Below are 18,374 nucleotides of genomic sequence, written 5' to 3' on the forward strand. Positions count from 1 at the left end.
ATAAATTGCAATTAATACGCATTCTTAAATAGATATGGATGGCATTGTAAAATCGATTGTTAGTGTAATAAAGTAAATCAATTGACACAAAATGCTATTATTGACAAATCTAGTAAATTTTAGACGGTCGTTTTTTATATATTGACGGTTGTTGATAAGTTGTAGCTTTTGTTGTTGTAGTATTTAAATAAGTTACAAAATGTGGAAATTTTTTTTGAAAATCCATTAAATAAAGAAAAAATTAATTTAAAATTTTATTAACAAACAATATTTTTAATAAAAAACATAAAATTCGTATTCATTACTTAACATTAAATGCCATATACTAATTGAAAACAAAGTTAGCCAAATAGTGGAATTTGCGTAACAAATTTTTTACGTTGAAAAAAGGAACCAAACTTTCTTAACTCTTTGCATACTTTTTTACTATCAACTTTAGAAAATAAAATACTAAGTTACAGTGTTTTAAACGCATTTCTTCATAGCTAAAAGATTTTCGAACTTTGAAATTCTTGTTTTAAAATAGGCTATATTTGACGTTTTTGAAATTGTTGACTTAGTTTTATAGTGGAGCTTAATGGAATTTTGTTTAACCTTACACTTGACTGGTGTCATTTCTTTCATAAAGTTAGCTCATGATTCAATTATATAAGGTTGTGTCGATACGGCGCGTGCTTCCTCCTACGAAAAAGTATTTTAATCCATAATGTCAAATAAACTGTTTTTTGTGTTTCTCATGATTTTTCTGTCAACATTTTAATGATTTTCTGTGATTAACAATCTATTTATAATCAGTTATCACTCAAACAAGGCATTTTTATTGGTTGAAATCTTTGAAAAATTTAATTTTGAATCATAAATTCAAAACAATACAAAGCAAAACGACTGATTTTGACATTATGGATCCCATTGCTTTTCACAATTTGTTATTTTAGGGCTATCGACACACTCTTTTACTATAATTGAATCATGAGGTAGCTAGAAAAATTTGCTAAAATAAATAAATGTCAATAATAAAAACATATTTTATTTTTCTACAAAATTACGAAATGAAATCAATAGATAATATTTGCAGCTGAAATTTAAACCTAATATTCAACTAAAATAGAACAAATATAAATAATTTATAAAACAAATGTAAAAAAAATTAAAAACCAATTCTTTTAATAATTTGCTTTAGGATTATCAAATATAATAAAATAAGTATATACGCTAACACAATATTTTATTGGACTAAAACAAAAATGAATTTCAAATCAAACTTTTATATATTTTATAAGATTTTTATTTGGAATAACTAAGTTTATTTTAAATTTCTATTTATTAATAATAATATAAAAATAAAAAATATAGCTTTTCTCTAATATTGTTTTATATTATTAAAAAATAAAACCGTAATTGTAAATATGTATGTATTTAAAGAAATATTTGTATGTGTTTCAATCCAAGAAATTTTGGTAAAAAAATTTTAAAAAAATATTTATGCCTAAACATATAAACAAAAAAATTAAATTCATATAAAATATAAAAAAAATATTGATAATCAAAAAATGAAATGAAACTCTTTTTATGCTCATATATATTGCAGTAAATATATATAAATGTAAAAATTAACATTTATATACACTTCGCATATTTATTAATTTTTTGTAATAGTTTTTTTCATATTTAAATTAATAATCAATTCAATAATAATAATAATTAAACTAAGGACTGTAGCGTGGCAGACATAAAAATATTATCAGCAATAATAACAATTGATCAATTGCAATAAATTTTATAATCATTCATTTTTATATAAATTCATTAATAATATATTTTTGCGCTATATAAAAAATTATGTAACAAAACAAATAATGTCTTTATGCGTTTATCGTAACAAATTACAAAATAATAATGGTTAAAAGCAATTATAAGCAATGCACATAAATTTATATACTTATCTCTAATATTAAGTTAGTAAATTTTTTTATGAAATTTAACATAGTAATGTTATAACAAGTCGAGCTGTGGATTTTATTAGGTAAGGGGGGAAAGTACATTACTTAAAGTTGACCGGCAATTGGAGTCATAAGCAGGATTTGAGAATGGAACATTAAACTGAAATTTTAGAGGTTAGATTAGCTGGGAAATCAAAGCAGTGGGAACATAAACGACAGTCTTTTTGAATAGAAGAGTGCATGCATGTAGGTATCTATTCAATTTGTTTGTTTTGCAAGTTTTTTCCACGTGATTGCTTCAAGCAGCAACAAATTATATAAATATTTTTACAATTTACTCTTTGTAGCATTTTTGTTGTGTTTAAATGTAACAGCGCTGTTCTTTAAAATATTGTTTATTTTTATTTTATTTTACAACCTCTCTTCAGTTGAAATGGCAACTTTTAGACATTTATTTATATACATAAATTTCTTTGTTTGCATGTATGTTGATGTGGATTGCTATTTGCTGTGGCAGGTGAGTGAGCAAAGAATAACAAAGCAATAACTGTGAATTAAAAAGTATATACCACACATATACATTTGTAGAACAGACCACGATAGAACTTATAATGAAAGAGTATTTCTTCGTTTTTTTTTTGTTTGGTAATTACAAAAAAGTATAAGGTTTTTACATATATTTGTTTTTTTGATTCTTGAACTTAGTTCTGAAAATTATATATACATTATAGCTCACGATATTCAAATTTAGTTTTTAAAAAATTACCGAAAATTTATTCAGAAATGCGCTACTGAGTGGCCACAATGCCATTGAAGTCTCTCAATCGAGCAATACATGGTCGAAAATTATTTTTTATAAACAATTTTAAGCTTTCTAACTAGCAGCGAAAAGAATATTTTAATAAGTACTTTTTCTGGGTCATTATTTTGAAAATTACTATTGCAGTGGTAATACAATTTCTTGTTTTTTTTATTACCATTTCTTTACACTCATTCTTAATTTGCATTATTTCCAAGCCAGCAGTTTATCTTGCTTTCAAGTTTTCGTAACTAAATTTAATAATTTAAAAAAAAATGTTTTACTTATGTTACAATCATAATTTTTTTATTTGCTTCATTTGCAAATTAGTTGTAAGTATAATTATAAAACGTAATTTAATTGAATAAATAGGTAAAACAAAGAATAATTTCGCAAATAATTAAAAAAATTATAATATATACAAAAAAGTTGCTGTACTTTTCGCGCTTGTTATGTAGATTTATACTATAATAAAATTTCCAAACTACAATATTTCAATTAGGAAAACGGTAATTGGAAAAAGTCTGAAAATTAAATAATTATAAGAAACTTCACAGTTCGTAAGCTATTTCTTTATGCTAAAAATGAAAAACGGTCATATTTATATTGCTTAAAAGTGTGAATAATTTTTAAAACAATTTTTTATGTTATTCTCAATGCTCAATAATAGTGGTTAAGAACTAAACTTGTATAAAGTTAATTATTGAAAATTTGAAAATACTTTATAATATGCCTAGCTGTTGCACTATGTTAAAGTTGCTTAAGTCGACTTAGGTTGGTAAGGGAAGTTTTAATTATACTCGCCAGAGTAGAGAATATTATATTTTAGAATCGGTAGCTTCAATTTACTATAAAATATATTTAAAAAAAATAGGCGCCGAGTTTTACTAGAAAGCAAAATAACTAACCGCACTGAAGTCGACTTTAACTTTTTTTTAAATTTTGCCACAGATGTATAGCAAACATATGCATGCAGCAGCTGATACACAATTGCAAAATGAAAATAATGTTGCAGCAATAATTTAGAGCGCCCATAAGCAATAACACTAATAAATTGCGTCGCTTTGCAAAATCTCTCTATCATTCGTTTTTTTCGTTATATTTCATCTGTTTTTAGATTTTTGCATTTATATGCCACTAAATTAAGTAAACTAGTTTTAGTTGTGTTTTTGTATTTATAATCCTCTTAATCCTGCACAGTTGCTGATTGCATATTTGTTGTAAAATTTCTGTTATTTTTTAACTATTTTGGACTTATGCGCATAAACTTTACTATTTGAATGATTCACATGGCTCACAAAAATTTTTTTGTGGAACTAAACTTATTTGGTATAAAATTAAATGACCGAAAATATCATTTAGTTTTATATACAAATTGGCATTGTTTATATTATTTTACTATGTTGTTGTTGTTATTTGCAACTACACTAGTTTATTTTCAATTCATTAATGCTATTCACTTTAAGCACTACTTTCTACAAAAATTCGCTTTTACCGTTTTGTGCCTCACTTGGAATTTGTTTGCTCTTTATAGACCTAGATTTCGTACATACATGCATTTAGTGTGCAGTGTTGCTTTGCTAAGTTTTGCTTTTAAATTTTACTAGTATTAAATTAACTTCCTCACTCCTTTCCACTCTAGCTTCGTTCACACTGCGTTTTTTTACTGTTGTTTATATTACAATTGCAAATAAATTCAGCATTTTAATTTCATATACAATATTAAAGAGTATGTATGCTCAGTTTTGCAAGCGATGTCTTTATAAATATACATAATATTATTATTAATTTAAAAAAGAAACTCCTAAACAAAATTAGTTACATAAAGTATATAGCGAAGGAATACGCATAATACGCATCCAAGAATTAACAAAAAAAAAAAAAAAATCAAAAATTGTATATATAGCAAACAAATATTCCTATGTGCATGTAATCGTATGTTTTAGTTGTTTTTATATTGTTTCATATAGTTTTTTTTTAATGTAGCGCGTGTGTAATTCTATATAAATATATTCTACTAATCATCTTCATCGGAAGAGTTCGATGATAATTGCAGATCGTTTTGCAGCAAATCACTCGTAAATGCACCATTATTGTTGGTGTGGCTATTATTAGACGCATAGCCAGACGAAGGCGTATTGCGATTGTATTGCGCAGCAGTTGACATTGGTGGCAGCGCTGACATCAAATTCGGCAACTGATGCATTTGATGTTGCGTTTGTTGTTGTTGTTGTTGATGTTGAGGATGATGACTGCCAGCGTCATCCTCTTCATCACTGCTGTCGTCGGAGTCGCTGCCACAATCACTGTCGCTCGAATCCGAGCTGGAACTCGAACTAGATGAGCTAAGACCGCGTATTTGCTGGAAAAAGAAAATGTTGCAGTTATTAATAATTTCATATAGATATCTGTAAATGATTGCGTATAATGGCGAAAAACAACAAGTTACCTGTTCGAGCTGCGCGGCCGCATTAGCCATAGCTGCGTCGCTGTCATGCGGCGATGACATGCCTGGCATATTGTGGTGTTGTTGTTGCGTCTGATGATGTTGCAACACTTGATTTCCCATGGACATATTGTTGCTATTGTGATAGCCACCAGCGACACCGTTAGACATTTGCATTGAGGACGATGAGTTCGTCGGATACATGCGATTGTTGTTGGATTGCTGCTGTTGTTGGTAGAGATTGTGCTGTTGCTGCCTTTGCTGCTGTTGTGCAAAGGTTTGTGGCGAGGAAGCTAAAGCAAAAATAAAATTTATATAATTATAAAAGATAGAAAAAAAAATTAGTTCAATATTTGGAAAAGTTAAGAGAAACAAAAACTTAATTATGAAAACATTAAAATTTTATAAAATGCACTAAACATACTTCGTTGCTCTATACGGTTGTGCTTCGTCTGTTTGCCATGACTCTGTGCTATTGCCGCCGCATTTGTGGACGACGTCGCCGTCGCTGCGTTCAAATTGTTTTGCCGTTTTTGATTGTTACGATGCGATTGCTTTGACTGTTTGGTCGGCGCCGGTTGCTGTTGCTGCTGCTGCTGCTGCAGCTGTTGCTGTTGCTGCTGCTGTAGCTGGTGCTGCTGCATTTGCATGTGATAATCGTGCGCTGAATTGTTATGACTCGATGCGGAGGACGATGAAGACATATTTGCCGCATCACTGCCACTGCCACCATGCGTTTGACTATTGCCTGCGGCGGCGGCGGCGGTCAGTCCAAACATGCCATCATCGTCGTCATCGAAGATCATTGGAATGCTGGGCAGCGTGGCTTGCGTATTATTCGCGTTCCAGCTGTGGAAATAAAGAAATATATAAATAACATATTAATCAAATAAATTACACAACAATTATATGTGCATATTGTGTAAGACTTACGCCGGCGCTGATTGTGGACTTTTGTGTATGGATGGCGGTGCAGACGGGGATGCAGATGCGGATGGCGAGTTTCTTGGCTTAAAATCAACTGCAAAAATGAGGTAGAGCACAAAGTTATAAATATATCTGGGTATTTTTATACGACTTTGATAAATAGGAATGATTTGGTTGAACTTACTTATATTATTTCGACGACTCCCTGTCGACACTTTCGTTTTCGATGTGATGCGCATCGTACTATTCTCTAGTTTTTGCTGCGGTGCTACATTTGCGCTAGCAGCTATCGCACTTGGTTTGTTTGTCATCTCACTCCTGGAAAAAAGTTAAAGGAAATTTTTTTTTACTAAAAATTAAAGACTGATGAGTGTATACAAATTTGTATATATGGTAAATAATAGGTATTAATATACTATAAATAAATATTTGTTACACTTTTAAAACTTATCTTAATAGCATACTCTTTTATTTAGAAGAAATCCGAATAAACCGATTGTTTCATTTTCCTTAGAATTAAATCAAATAAATTTAATAAATAACATCTGACATATTTAAATAAATACTAGAATCAAAGTAATACAACATTAACCGAATACCCAAATTAGCTCTATTTATTAGTGTCAACGCACAATCCGTATGGATCTAGATAGTCAAACAAGCGGATAATTTCAATAAATAAATTAAAAATATTTTTTTACTTATAGGTCAAATAAAATAGTAAGATTAATAGTTAAAATAATTATAATATATATATATATATATAGATTTAAACTTAAATGCATTAAAAAATAATTAAATTTACATTTGAATTTAAACTTTTTTGGATTTGTAATTTCGCAAATCTTAATTGAAAATTATTTTAAATTTTTAATCTCAAATACCAGATTAAAATAAAATTGTAATCTCAAAAACCTAATAAAAATGTATTTTTAATTATTTTTAATTTTTAATCCCAAATATGGATTGAAAAATAAAAAATAAATTATCCCAACCATGTAATACAAAAATAAAAACTTTACTTAACTTAATTTTAAAATTAACATTTGTTCGCATTGGCCACTTCGTGTTCAACCATTTTGAGGCAGAGCTCGCACAAAGCAAGCATCTTCAATACTAGCATTCCAGAGCATTGGTAGGTATATTTTCACAATCAAACAATTTTTATTTTAACAATTTTTAATTATAATTTTGGGATAAGACTTTAATTTTAAAATTTAATTTCAAATCCAAAATTTTTTATTTAAAAAATTCGCAACACTGCATACAAATAAATAATAGTCACCACTAGTTGAACCACTCAAAAAATTTTAGAATTTTTAATTTTTCCTCATTCATTTTCAGATGAATGAATCTCAGATTTATTCATATCCCATTCCAATTCTATTAGGCGCTAATCGAATGTCTTATTAATAGAATTCAAAAATTTAATTATATAATTTTTTATTAGAACATTTTTATTAAAATTAAATAGTTTTCATTTTTTAACATTTCCCAACAAAACTAAAAAAAAAATATAATTTTCAACAATTTTATTTAATGGATTTAATGTTGTTTTTTTTTTTTTTTGATTTAAAAATGTAATTGATTTTGTTGCTTTTCAAACTTACCTCGTCTTTTTTACTTGAATATTATGATTTAACTTCTCGAATGTAATACCACCGGTTTTTCGATCGTAAATCAACAAACATTCTTTTGTGTATTTTCTATGGTTTCCCTTATAAACTGTATGAGGCACACCGGAGCTTACTGGAAAAAAATATAATAAATATAATTTATTAAAAACAAGTTTGTAAAAGATTAGAAAAGTGATTTCATTTCTAAATTGTTTTTACGATTAATTTAAAGTGAAATTGCTACATTTCTTCTAAGTAATCGGAAACGTATACTGATTTTAAACCAGCTGAGGTCTAGTAATTCGCAGCATTACCAAAATTATTTGGAAATATCCAACCATGAAAATTAATCACTTATATAGAATCAAGTTAATTGTCTCATCGGGATTTCTTGTAAATTTATATTACCAATCAAAGCTTTTTTTAAGCGCACACAAATCTCTACATACATATACATATGTATGTATATATAATCATACATATGTATAACGCCAACTAAGAAACAACCGAAACTACTTATTGCTGCAATAAATGAATGGTAATTTAGTCGAAAAAAATCTGAGTGCATTTTCGGCGCGACGACAGGTTTCCTGGTGTGGAATAAATTATGCAACATCGAAAGGCAGCACCGTAAAAACACACCTCAAATATTACAAGCACACGGCTAACCGAATATAACCATAACATAGCAAGCAGTAATAAAAAATAGTGAATGGAAAAATCACAACAAAAAACCACCAACAAACAGTTAAATGTATAAAAAGACTTTTGTAATGGAAGTGTAATGCAATATTGCAATAACAATAAAACCACATCGAAATTTCGCAAAAAAGAACCAGTTTACAGAAATAAAATACATAAATGTAATAGTAGTAATATATGTACATATATACATACATATGTGCATACATATCCCTATACATAGTATATGTACATACTTAAATGTTGGTTTTGGAGCATATACAAGTATGTAGGAACATTTCTTTTTTGCTGGTGTCTTGATTGTAAAAATTTTCTTTTATGATTTATGCACTAATGTTAAAGAAATAAATGTTTATAAATAACAATTAAATAACCGCTATAAATATTTGTGAAATTGTTGAAGCAAATGACTGTTGCATAGATATTACTCATGTACGAATACATATGAATGTACATTAGGCTGTTCATTATTTAACCAAGTTCACTTTTTTGCTGAAAAAGTTTTTGCCCTAAAAAGAATTATCCAACATTAATAACAAGCTCTTTATTTTTAGTTTAAACCGTGTCTAAATAATGATGATTTTCTACATGTACATACATACATATATAACATGGGATTTTTTGCTCATTCACATTAATCAAATATGCCTACAACTCTGAAAAAGGATATGCTGATAGAAAATTTTGCGGTCTACAAAAGTGTCAACAAAAGAAAACCAACTTTGGAAAATAACTGCCACCCTAATGCACATGCTATGTACTTGATTTTGTATGCAAAAAGCCCAATAACAATGGTTTTTTTTTAATATAAATTCGCTTATGGTATAAAGTCAGTATGGATTTTATTGAAACTATGAAAATATAATGGGTTTTCCAATAAGAGTGGTATGATTTAAAATAAAACCCGAATTGTTAAGAAAATTCAAATGCTTGTTATTTAGTGTGAAGTACAATCGATACAATTAAGTTCTGAATATAATAACCTCTACAAATTTTTTTGCAGGAACGAATTCGAAATAGTCTAATGGTGTTAAATCACAACTTCTTGGAGGCCATTAAATGTCACAATTTCTTAAAATTATAGAATCTTCAAACTTTTCTCGCAATAATTTGGTTGTTACACGTGCTGTGTGGCATGTAGCCACGTCCTGTTGAAACCAAATGACTTTTTTTTATTTTCAATTGCGGCCACAAAAAGTTGGTTATCATTGATTTATACCGTTCTCCATTGACAGTAACGGTGTCACCAGCTTCATTTTGAAAGAAGTACGAACCGATGATTACACCAGATCAAAAATCCCACCAAACTCAATTTAGGTGAATGTAATGGTTGTTCATGAATAATTTGTCGATTTTCTGGGTCTTCGCACCAGAATCCAGTTTTGTTTATTTACCGCACCACGGAGAAGATGATTAAACCATTATTTTGATAATAAAATTAATTAATATATAAACGTTGTTCTTGCGTATATCTTTCCATGATGAAATTGTAAACATTACTGAATACAATGGAAAAAAATTACAGATCATAAAATATTGAAAATGGCCGAAGCGACACTTAGAAATCACATAATCTCTATTGGAAAAAGCCCGAAATACGCTACTGCAAATGTGTAAATTTATCAATCAACTGATAACATATTGCACATTCATTAGATAAGCAGATGTAATGCAAATAATAATAAAGTTAAAGAAACGTCAAAAAGCTATCATAAGAAGGTTGCACCGAAACTAGAATACAATTTACAAATAAAATAGTTTTCCATACAAAAACTTAAATTTTGTTCATCAGATCAGATCACCGAGGAGTTTCTAACTTATTGTTTTATATTCAATTATTTAGATATAAGTTACAGAACAAAATATTGAAATATTTACTTATAGAATTACACACATGTGACCGAAATTATATTCAAGGCTTTAAATGAATAACGTTCTAAGAAAATGAATATTAAAAAAAAAAAAATCACGAAAAATCTCACGATAATTCCTACGTACAGAAATTTTACAATTTTTTATTATTTAACAGTCTATATAGCGCATTTCAGTTGAACATAATTAACTGTTAATAAAAAATGTTTAATTTGTGTATTTATAAAAAGGAAAACTACTAGGAAAACCGCACACACACATAGCTTACGTCATACAGGCATCTTCACACCCTACATACACAGCAAAAGCCTGGTTTTCATACCATGGACAATCAAAGTACAAGCTTTTACACCAACTATTCATTAATCTTTACATCCAGTTGCCCCGTTGTCAGCAGCTGAAAATATACATATGTATAGCATAGTACATACATACATATGTATGTATACATTTAGATCCATGTTTATTACTTTAAATTTTCCATTTGTTCATTCGTCAGCGCTTTGGTTAGTTATTAAAAGCCAAGTCATCTCAAGGCCGAAAAATTATTGCACTTTTGTTTTGGTCGCTACACCCAAAGAGCAGCAATATTAATAAAGTAACAAAAAAAATCAAATTAAAAACAGCAATCTTACAGCATTAAATCAGCGAATGTGTTGGTTCGTTCAGGTTAACGTCAGAGTCAGCGTCCGCGCTGCCAACTTCCAACTCCAACGTCATCGTCATCGTTGCTTGCGCACATTCACATTTCAGTTTCACGGCTATGTGTGTGTGTATGTGCACTTTGCGTCGCGCTCGTAAACTGGCCCGGTTAGGGGCCATTAATGTAGGCACAATTATACATATATGCGTACATATAAACACAATGAATACGTAGTAAGTATGTGTGTGCGCAAATAAATTCAATGCATTGGAATGTAACGCCAGGCAGGCATACACTTGGAAATGTCTTTAAAATAACCAGATGCGTGAGTGCGTGCAAATCACACCAGGCTGTAGAGATAGCTCCGATTTTATTTTCGTTTTATTTTGGCACCTCACACCTCCGTACATACCCCTTTCAACAACAATTCATTAGCGAGTCGCCGGCGCTTTTAGATTGTTGGCGAATGATTTCTTTCGACTTTGTTTTCAACCAATCTTGCTTGCACGCCGCTCTACACTCTCCACCCGCCTCTTTTAGCAATGCGAACAATAGCAAGAGCAATCAGTATCCAAGCGATATTGTTGACAACAAAGACGTCGCCGCATCCACGTACACAACAACTTCAAGTAATTTTGTTGTTGATAGTGGAAAACATGTCCCATGTAAAAGGCACGCTTCAGCGCATTTTGAAGCGGCAGAAACATTGATGGTATGAAAAGTTGGTTGCTTACTATGTTGCTTGCTATTGGTGCATCTTTTAAAACTCACATACCTTTGCTCGAACGCAAAAATATTTCTTTTGTTTTTGGTAATCAACACAAATTGTTTCAAGAATTTTAATTTATTTAGCTATTTAAAACATGCGCTCATAAACATAGCCTGCACCAGAAACATCGGAAATTTTTAAGTATTTAGCTCATTGGGGACAAATTTATAGAATTGCCGATAGTAAATGCTTTGAGGAATATTCGGTGAGAAATAACATGTGATGACCGAAAATGTATTACAATATATTTTAAGATAGATGGCAGGACTATTAATTGAGCAATTAAATGTACAACCGATTTAAATGTATTTATTTTATTGTAAGTGCCGTTTCACATTGGGACGCAAAAGAGTCTCAAACCAGTTTATTGGGGCGAGGGGACGACGAGGAGAGACGAAGGGACCGTGCCACTCGTGTTCGGGTGGCACGCTTTGTGTTCTTGTTCGTAACAGCTCGCTGATACGCAACTCAGCATTCCTTTTCACTTTCAAATCCTTTGAATGGTTGCAAGAGCGCTCGGTTTCAAATGAATTCGATCGCAAATTTGAGTTCTGTTATCTATTTTTGTATGTAATATGCAAATACGTATGCATAGAATAATAGAAATATTATGACAAATTGTAAATAAGGAGAAAATTAAGATATAGATTATGGAGTAAAGAAATTATGAATTTTTAATACGCAGTAAAGAAATTATGAGTTTTTAATACTTAAAGATTAGGAAATTGCTATTATAAATTTGGCCTTGAAAATATTAGTTGCGGATATTCAATACATTCTTGTGGATTAGGGAATTCCCGTCTTTAGTATTTTTTTGAAACTATTTAGCGGGTAGGTACTTGTATTATGCATATTGTTCTACCATATTCATGGTAATTCATTGCAAGCAAAATGTCTCAACATACAAATGAAATACGCAGCACGCAGTGTTGCGCGGTGTTGCGCAGTCGAACCGCACAAATATTTACGAACATTTTGTGAAAAGGAATGCAGAAAAACTAGACTCGAGTTGCTGGACTCTTTTTGACCGTGTGAATGCCCAGAGCGACACCAAAAGAAAATTTGAAAAAGATCAGACTCTTTTGCATCCCTGTCTGAAACGGCACTAAACAGTATAACCGACGAAGAAATATTTATGTTCTTAAAATATAAATACAGGTTTAAAATAAACAGAAGTTATCGAACGCTATTATTATCGATTTCGCGCAGTTAGTACGAGTGGTTATTTAGGATGAGTTCACACATGCTTGTTTGTTTAAGTATGTATTTTTAATTATACCTTGAACACTAGAGGGTATATAAGGTTAGCCACGAAGTTTGTTACACACAGAAGGAAATGTTGGCGAGCACATAAATATATATGGTATGTTTGGTATGTACATATACATATATAAATGATCAGCGTGACGAGTTGAGTCGATTTAAGCATCCTCCGCCTGTATATAAGCTAACTAGTCTCTCTTTTTTTTGAGATATGTTTATGGTAGATCTAAAATTTTGTACGAGTCCTTTTCACCCCAAGAAGCTGAGCCACCGTTATCGGACGACTATAGCATAAAACTGCCAATGCTCTTTTGTCAATCCGTATTAATTCTAGAGTTCAAAAGTGATTATTAATAGGACAGAAAATTAATTTTAAAAAACGAATATTTTCTTATTGCAGCTCAATGATGGTTCCACATTTCCCAAATTCGTTATATTTCTACATACATATCATATGAAAAACCTGTCTGTGAACCAAATTTGCAATTTTAATCAAATTCATATTCATGTCGCTTTCAAGATAAAATCTACTTCTTTCTGGATATTCTATTTTTATTTTACCAATGATCGAATTATGATGTTTTTGTCACATTTATTATACCATAATTGGCAAACACGTGCTGTTATGGCTTTCTAGAACACTATTAGTCTACATTCAAGTCTAAGTAGAAAAAAAATGCAATAAAAGCAATAAAAAAGAAAGTTATTATAATGAAATCAGAGCAGGAGTCTTAAAAACCACTTCTGTACAACATTTTTAACAGTTTCGCCTGTTCCGGTTTAACACATTGTATACACTGCTACAGCCATAGACCTGTTTGCATCATATGTATGTATACACAACATACAAGCAAACGTGTATAGTACGAATAGTCAGTTATTAATTCGATCCGCACGCCGCACTTCCGCCGTCAGCTGTCCAACGATTGGTTGCAAGAAAACCAAGCCAGGCATCCAACCAACTAACCAGCCAGCAAGCCAAAGACAGTTGGCTTTCACAAGAAACGTACGACCTTGAGCGGGCGCGTGTCTGCTGCGATTGTAGTGAACGGGTTAGAGCAGCAGCTGTAACTCTACGACAAGCCACAAAGCGGTGCTAGCACTCGGTTGAAGAGTCGGAGCGACAATCAGCCTGTCTTGCCGGTAGCCAAAACATTCACTTCTGCTTTGCGGACGTACGAGCTGTTGCTAAGGTTTCTCGCCATTGCTTGTTTTTCCCTCTTCAATTGCTTCATCTACGGAACCAACCTTTCAACCTCTGTTTTATACTTCAATTTGTGCGGTGTGTATGTGTGTGTTCTATTTTTATTTTTTGCCTATTTACTTTGGGCATCTGGTTTTGTGATTTTCGTTGATTCTGTCTCTGACTCTGACTCAATGTTGGTGTAGCTTTTTGGAAAGTTCGTGCGCCAAGCAGCCGGCTTAACCAGCTGTTGCTACGTTTTCTACGTCAATAATTTTGTGGCTGTAGCTACTACTACTTGACCAGAAGTAACCTGTTCTTTATCATACTTGTGTAATGCAAATGCATAGCAAAGAAAACATTTGTTGCTACATCGATTTTTATTATTACATTTTCATTAATACATTTTTTTTGTACAGTACAGAAATTATAAAATTGTTCAAAGGTGGGTCTTGTCGAAAATGATTGATCACATGATCACACTCCCATAATCCCAAGATAAATCTTAAAAGCATTTCATGCCGCTATAACCACGCCATAACACGATTTATCTGTTGGTTGTTGAGTTTTTTAAAATTTTATATTTGTACAAACCACCAAGCATTGACAGTTTCATCAGCGCGCTTACAGCCCAACTTTAAGTAAACCGTTGCTTTTGGTTGGCATCCGTAATCCGATTTGCTATGCCATGGCCATTTAATTGCACACCAAATATCTACATTTTGGCTGTTCGCTCTTTCGGTTTTATTCATCGTGCACTCACTGTAATGGCATAACGTGCAATATGTAGTGGTCTGTGGCCATTGGCCGATAGGTTGTTTGGTTAATGGCCGTTTTTAGCGCCGTTAAACATCTGTAGTTTTGAACGGAAACCGTAATAAAAGTATAAAACAGGAATACAACAAAAAAAAAAATTGTAGTCATGCTTCGAAATTATTTCTTTAGATTACTTTCGGTACATTGTAAGCAACGTGAACACCATTTACTATTCACTTTTCTTATCCCATAAATATATCAGGCCGTTGACCACTCAATTTTTACATGAGGCTAGAAGCTACTGAATTTTTTACAATTACGCTGCAAGTTGCGTATGTTTTTTGTAGAATTGTTTGACTTTTGATACCCCGAACAGGGTATATTAAGTATATCACGAAATTTGTAACATCCAAAAGGAAACGTTGGTCCGTCTGTACATACGCGAATTAGTCCCTCGGTTTTTAAGATATCGATCCGAAATTGTGCATACGCCCTTTTATCCCCTGCTGATGCTGCTCATTTCTCGGAACTGCCGGTATCGGACCACCATAGCATATAGCTTCTATACAAACTGTACAATGAAAATGAAGTCCTTGAATGGAAACATTTTTTATTTGACCTGATATCTTCACGAAATTTGGCATAAATTATTGTCTAAGTCAACGGTCAATCTCCGTACAACTTGTTCATATTGGACCACTATAGCATATAGCTGCCGTACAAACAAACCGACTGAACTCAAACTCTTGTACTCTCTTTATTTGTACTTGTACTCTTTTTTATTTATGAAGGATATTCTAGCATCGGTGTACCAAAAGTTCACGTTTTTCTTTATTTTAATAATTTATATGTTATGTAAACTTTAATCAAACTTTAAAGCTAGATTACTTCACAATACATCACAGCCAAATTAATTGTATTGTACTTGGCATGCGATTTAATCCCTTTATTTATTTTTACTTATTTTAGTATAAATCCCTCAAAACTTTCTCTTTATGAACGACACAACTTATTTTCCAGTAAAAATTAATTAACTACGTTTCGTGATAGTTTCTTTGTTCAGAGTTTTTCCAGCGTTTCTTACTTTGTTAGTAAGCCTGTGGGCATTTCCAGCTAAGTAAATATCAAAGCGGCTTCGAAAAGCACCCTATTAAGTTTACTTTGTACTTTAATTTAATTCGCAGTTTTCTGCTAAATCGTATGACCACGCATTAGTTCGACGCTTTTGAGCTTATTTTAATTGCTTACTACTCTCACTGAAGTCCACAAGAAATGCGAGCACGTTTGGCGTCAATGTATCTGCACGCACAATAACCGTTATTTATTTTCTATATTCAGGATGAATCGTATCATTTAAAGGTGTAGATAACAATGTGCTTCAAAATTCAAAAAATCATACTAACGAATATACCAGTATTTAATAATATTGTGGTAAGAAGAGCAAATAATATCGAAAGTCGATAATTATTAAATATGAAAGTGTCATAGAAGCAAATTGCTTGGCGTAATTCGCTGAATTGCATAACTAATGGTTACAAATTGTGTTGCTAAAAAGAAAAACACGTTAATATATTCTAATTAATGCAGCAATTAAAAAATATAGATTACCATAAAAGATTACTTAACGTAACGCTTGATTAGTAGAGTAGAATAAATTTGCAATTTAAATGGAAAGTGGAAAAACGAAACACACACCAGCTTACAATTGCTGGGATTTTGATTTTTCTAAGCAAACAAAACCAACAAGTAGTATTCTATTGTTTATAATTGCAAATGTAAAACGTGCCCCATTACCAATTTAAAACGTGCTGCCCCATCGTTACTACATACACACACATACAAGTATATGCATGACATATATACAGCCTAGCAAGCAGAGAATTATTTCTAGCATTGCTTAGCACTATCATATTGATAGAAATACATCAATTAACATATTTACAAGTACTTTGTGGTACTCGCACAAGCTCATACACATACTTATATATATATATATGTGTGTACTCGCTTGCTTAGGTGCAAAAACAATGGAGGAGGGGAAGAAAGTAGCTCCAGCAAATACGGAATTGTGCTAATTTGTCTGTGCAGCTGATGCATTTTCCAACAAGAGCACGTGTTGCAGCGTTTTACGAACGCTTTCATTGAGAGGGAATTATTGCAAATGCATACTTATATGTATTTATGAACATAGTGTCTATAAGTATACGAGTATATATTTCAAATGAGATTATGTGTAGATAAAAAGTAAAATTACTCAAGTTATATTGGATATAAACCACAGTGATCTTTACCTCTTCCAAATACCATTCAACATTTATAGCGTATACGCTACTGTACTTTTCGTACAATTGAAATTTTGTTTAGGAATGTCGAAAATACTATATACTTCTATGAAACACCGAGAAGGCATGCCTGCCTGGAACAATGGAACCATTACTTGGAAAATCGTACGAATATGTTGTTATGTATATACCCAATATATCTAATAGCTATGAGTTGCAGATCTTATATTTATTCAATTACATCCTAAATATGTTATAAGTCTATTTCAGCAAAACTATATCTTTCTGTGCTTTCAGTGTATATATCCTATTCACTTACTAGTAATCTACGTCAGCTCTCTTCAGCGTGTCAGTGTCAGAGATTGGCGTACTAGTATTATATTCGCTTAAAATTTCTTATTGTAATCTGTAGAACTTTACAATACCTTGCCACTTTTTTCGATTCTACAATAGTTCTAATTCCCTTGTCTCGACTGTTTTTGAATAACACTAACTAAAAAGATCTTACAGTTAGTTTACGGTTATTATGGAGAGAAGAACTTTTTAATCTGATTCTTAGAGTTTTTTACATTAAAATATGTAGATTGAAAATAGTTTCGAAACATTCTGTATGTATGTATGTATGTGCCTATAGTTATTTCCCTACCAGATGCTCATAAAACACGGTAATTACCTTAAAAGTTGCAATAAATCGCGCATTTCGCACATTGCCATTGGCGTCTAATTGTTTTCATGTAACTTTGTTGACACTTCTAACATACGTACGTCAATGCAACACGTGTGCAGTAAGCAGCTTAGCAGAGGTAAGTACAGATGTGGTGGATGACTGTCGAGAATACGGTGACGACGTCAGCAGAAGCAGCAACATGTGTTCAATGTTTTATTGTAGTTTTTTAAACGTATATACATACGTACATACATATGTATTGTGTGAAAATAAGTTGCATGCAAACGTTTTGTCAATACTCTATTGCCCTCTAACAATTTATTTACGTATGTATTGTTTCTATAATTTACCATGCTAACCTTTACAAGACGCATTTACCCCCCAACACACCTCATCTGAATTTGTCTTTGATAACAGACCCTCGCCGCGCACACTCCCATACACACTATACGTGAAAACGTGAGTTCAATAAGACTCGGCACAAATTTCATTTCAAAGTTGCCAAGTAC

General features: G+C 31.4%; 1 protein-coding gene across 4 annotated transcripts in view; it reads right to left on the bottom strand.

Annotated features, from left to right (window-relative positions):
• Nucleotides 1-2,319: 2,319 nt before the first annotated feature.
• The window catches only part of Eaf (ELL-associated factor), a 41,220-nt gene continuing 25,165 nt past the window's right edge, over nucleotides 2,320-18,374 (bottom strand). For all 4 annotated transcript variants that reach the window (XM_070107618.1, XM_036375779.2, XM_070107619.1 and 1 more), the window contains exons 4-9: nucleotides 7,723-7,861; nucleotides 6,297-6,430; nucleotides 6,119-6,206; nucleotides 5,610-6,034; nucleotides 5,189-5,478; nucleotides 2,320-5,101 (exon numbers count right to left, since the gene is read on the bottom strand). In XM_070107618.1, coding sequence (XP_069963719.1) covers nucleotides 4,757-5,101; nucleotides 5,189-5,478; nucleotides 5,610-6,034; nucleotides 6,119-6,206; nucleotides 6,297-6,430; nucleotides 7,723-7,861 — 1,421 coding nt within the window. In that variant the 3' untranslated portion in view covers nucleotides 2,320-4,756. The remainder of the gene's footprint in view (nucleotides 5,102-5,188; nucleotides 5,479-5,609; nucleotides 6,035-6,118; nucleotides 6,207-6,296; nucleotides 6,431-7,722; nucleotides 7,862-18,374) is intronic.

This window comes from Bactrocera oleae, chromosome 4 (genome assembly GCF_042242935.1).
Source record: "Bactrocera oleae isolate idBacOlea1 chromosome 4, idBacOlea1, whole genome shotgun sequence".
NCBI classification, from domain to species: Eukaryota; Metazoa; Arthropoda; class Insecta; order Diptera; family Tephritidae; genus Bactrocera; species Bactrocera oleae.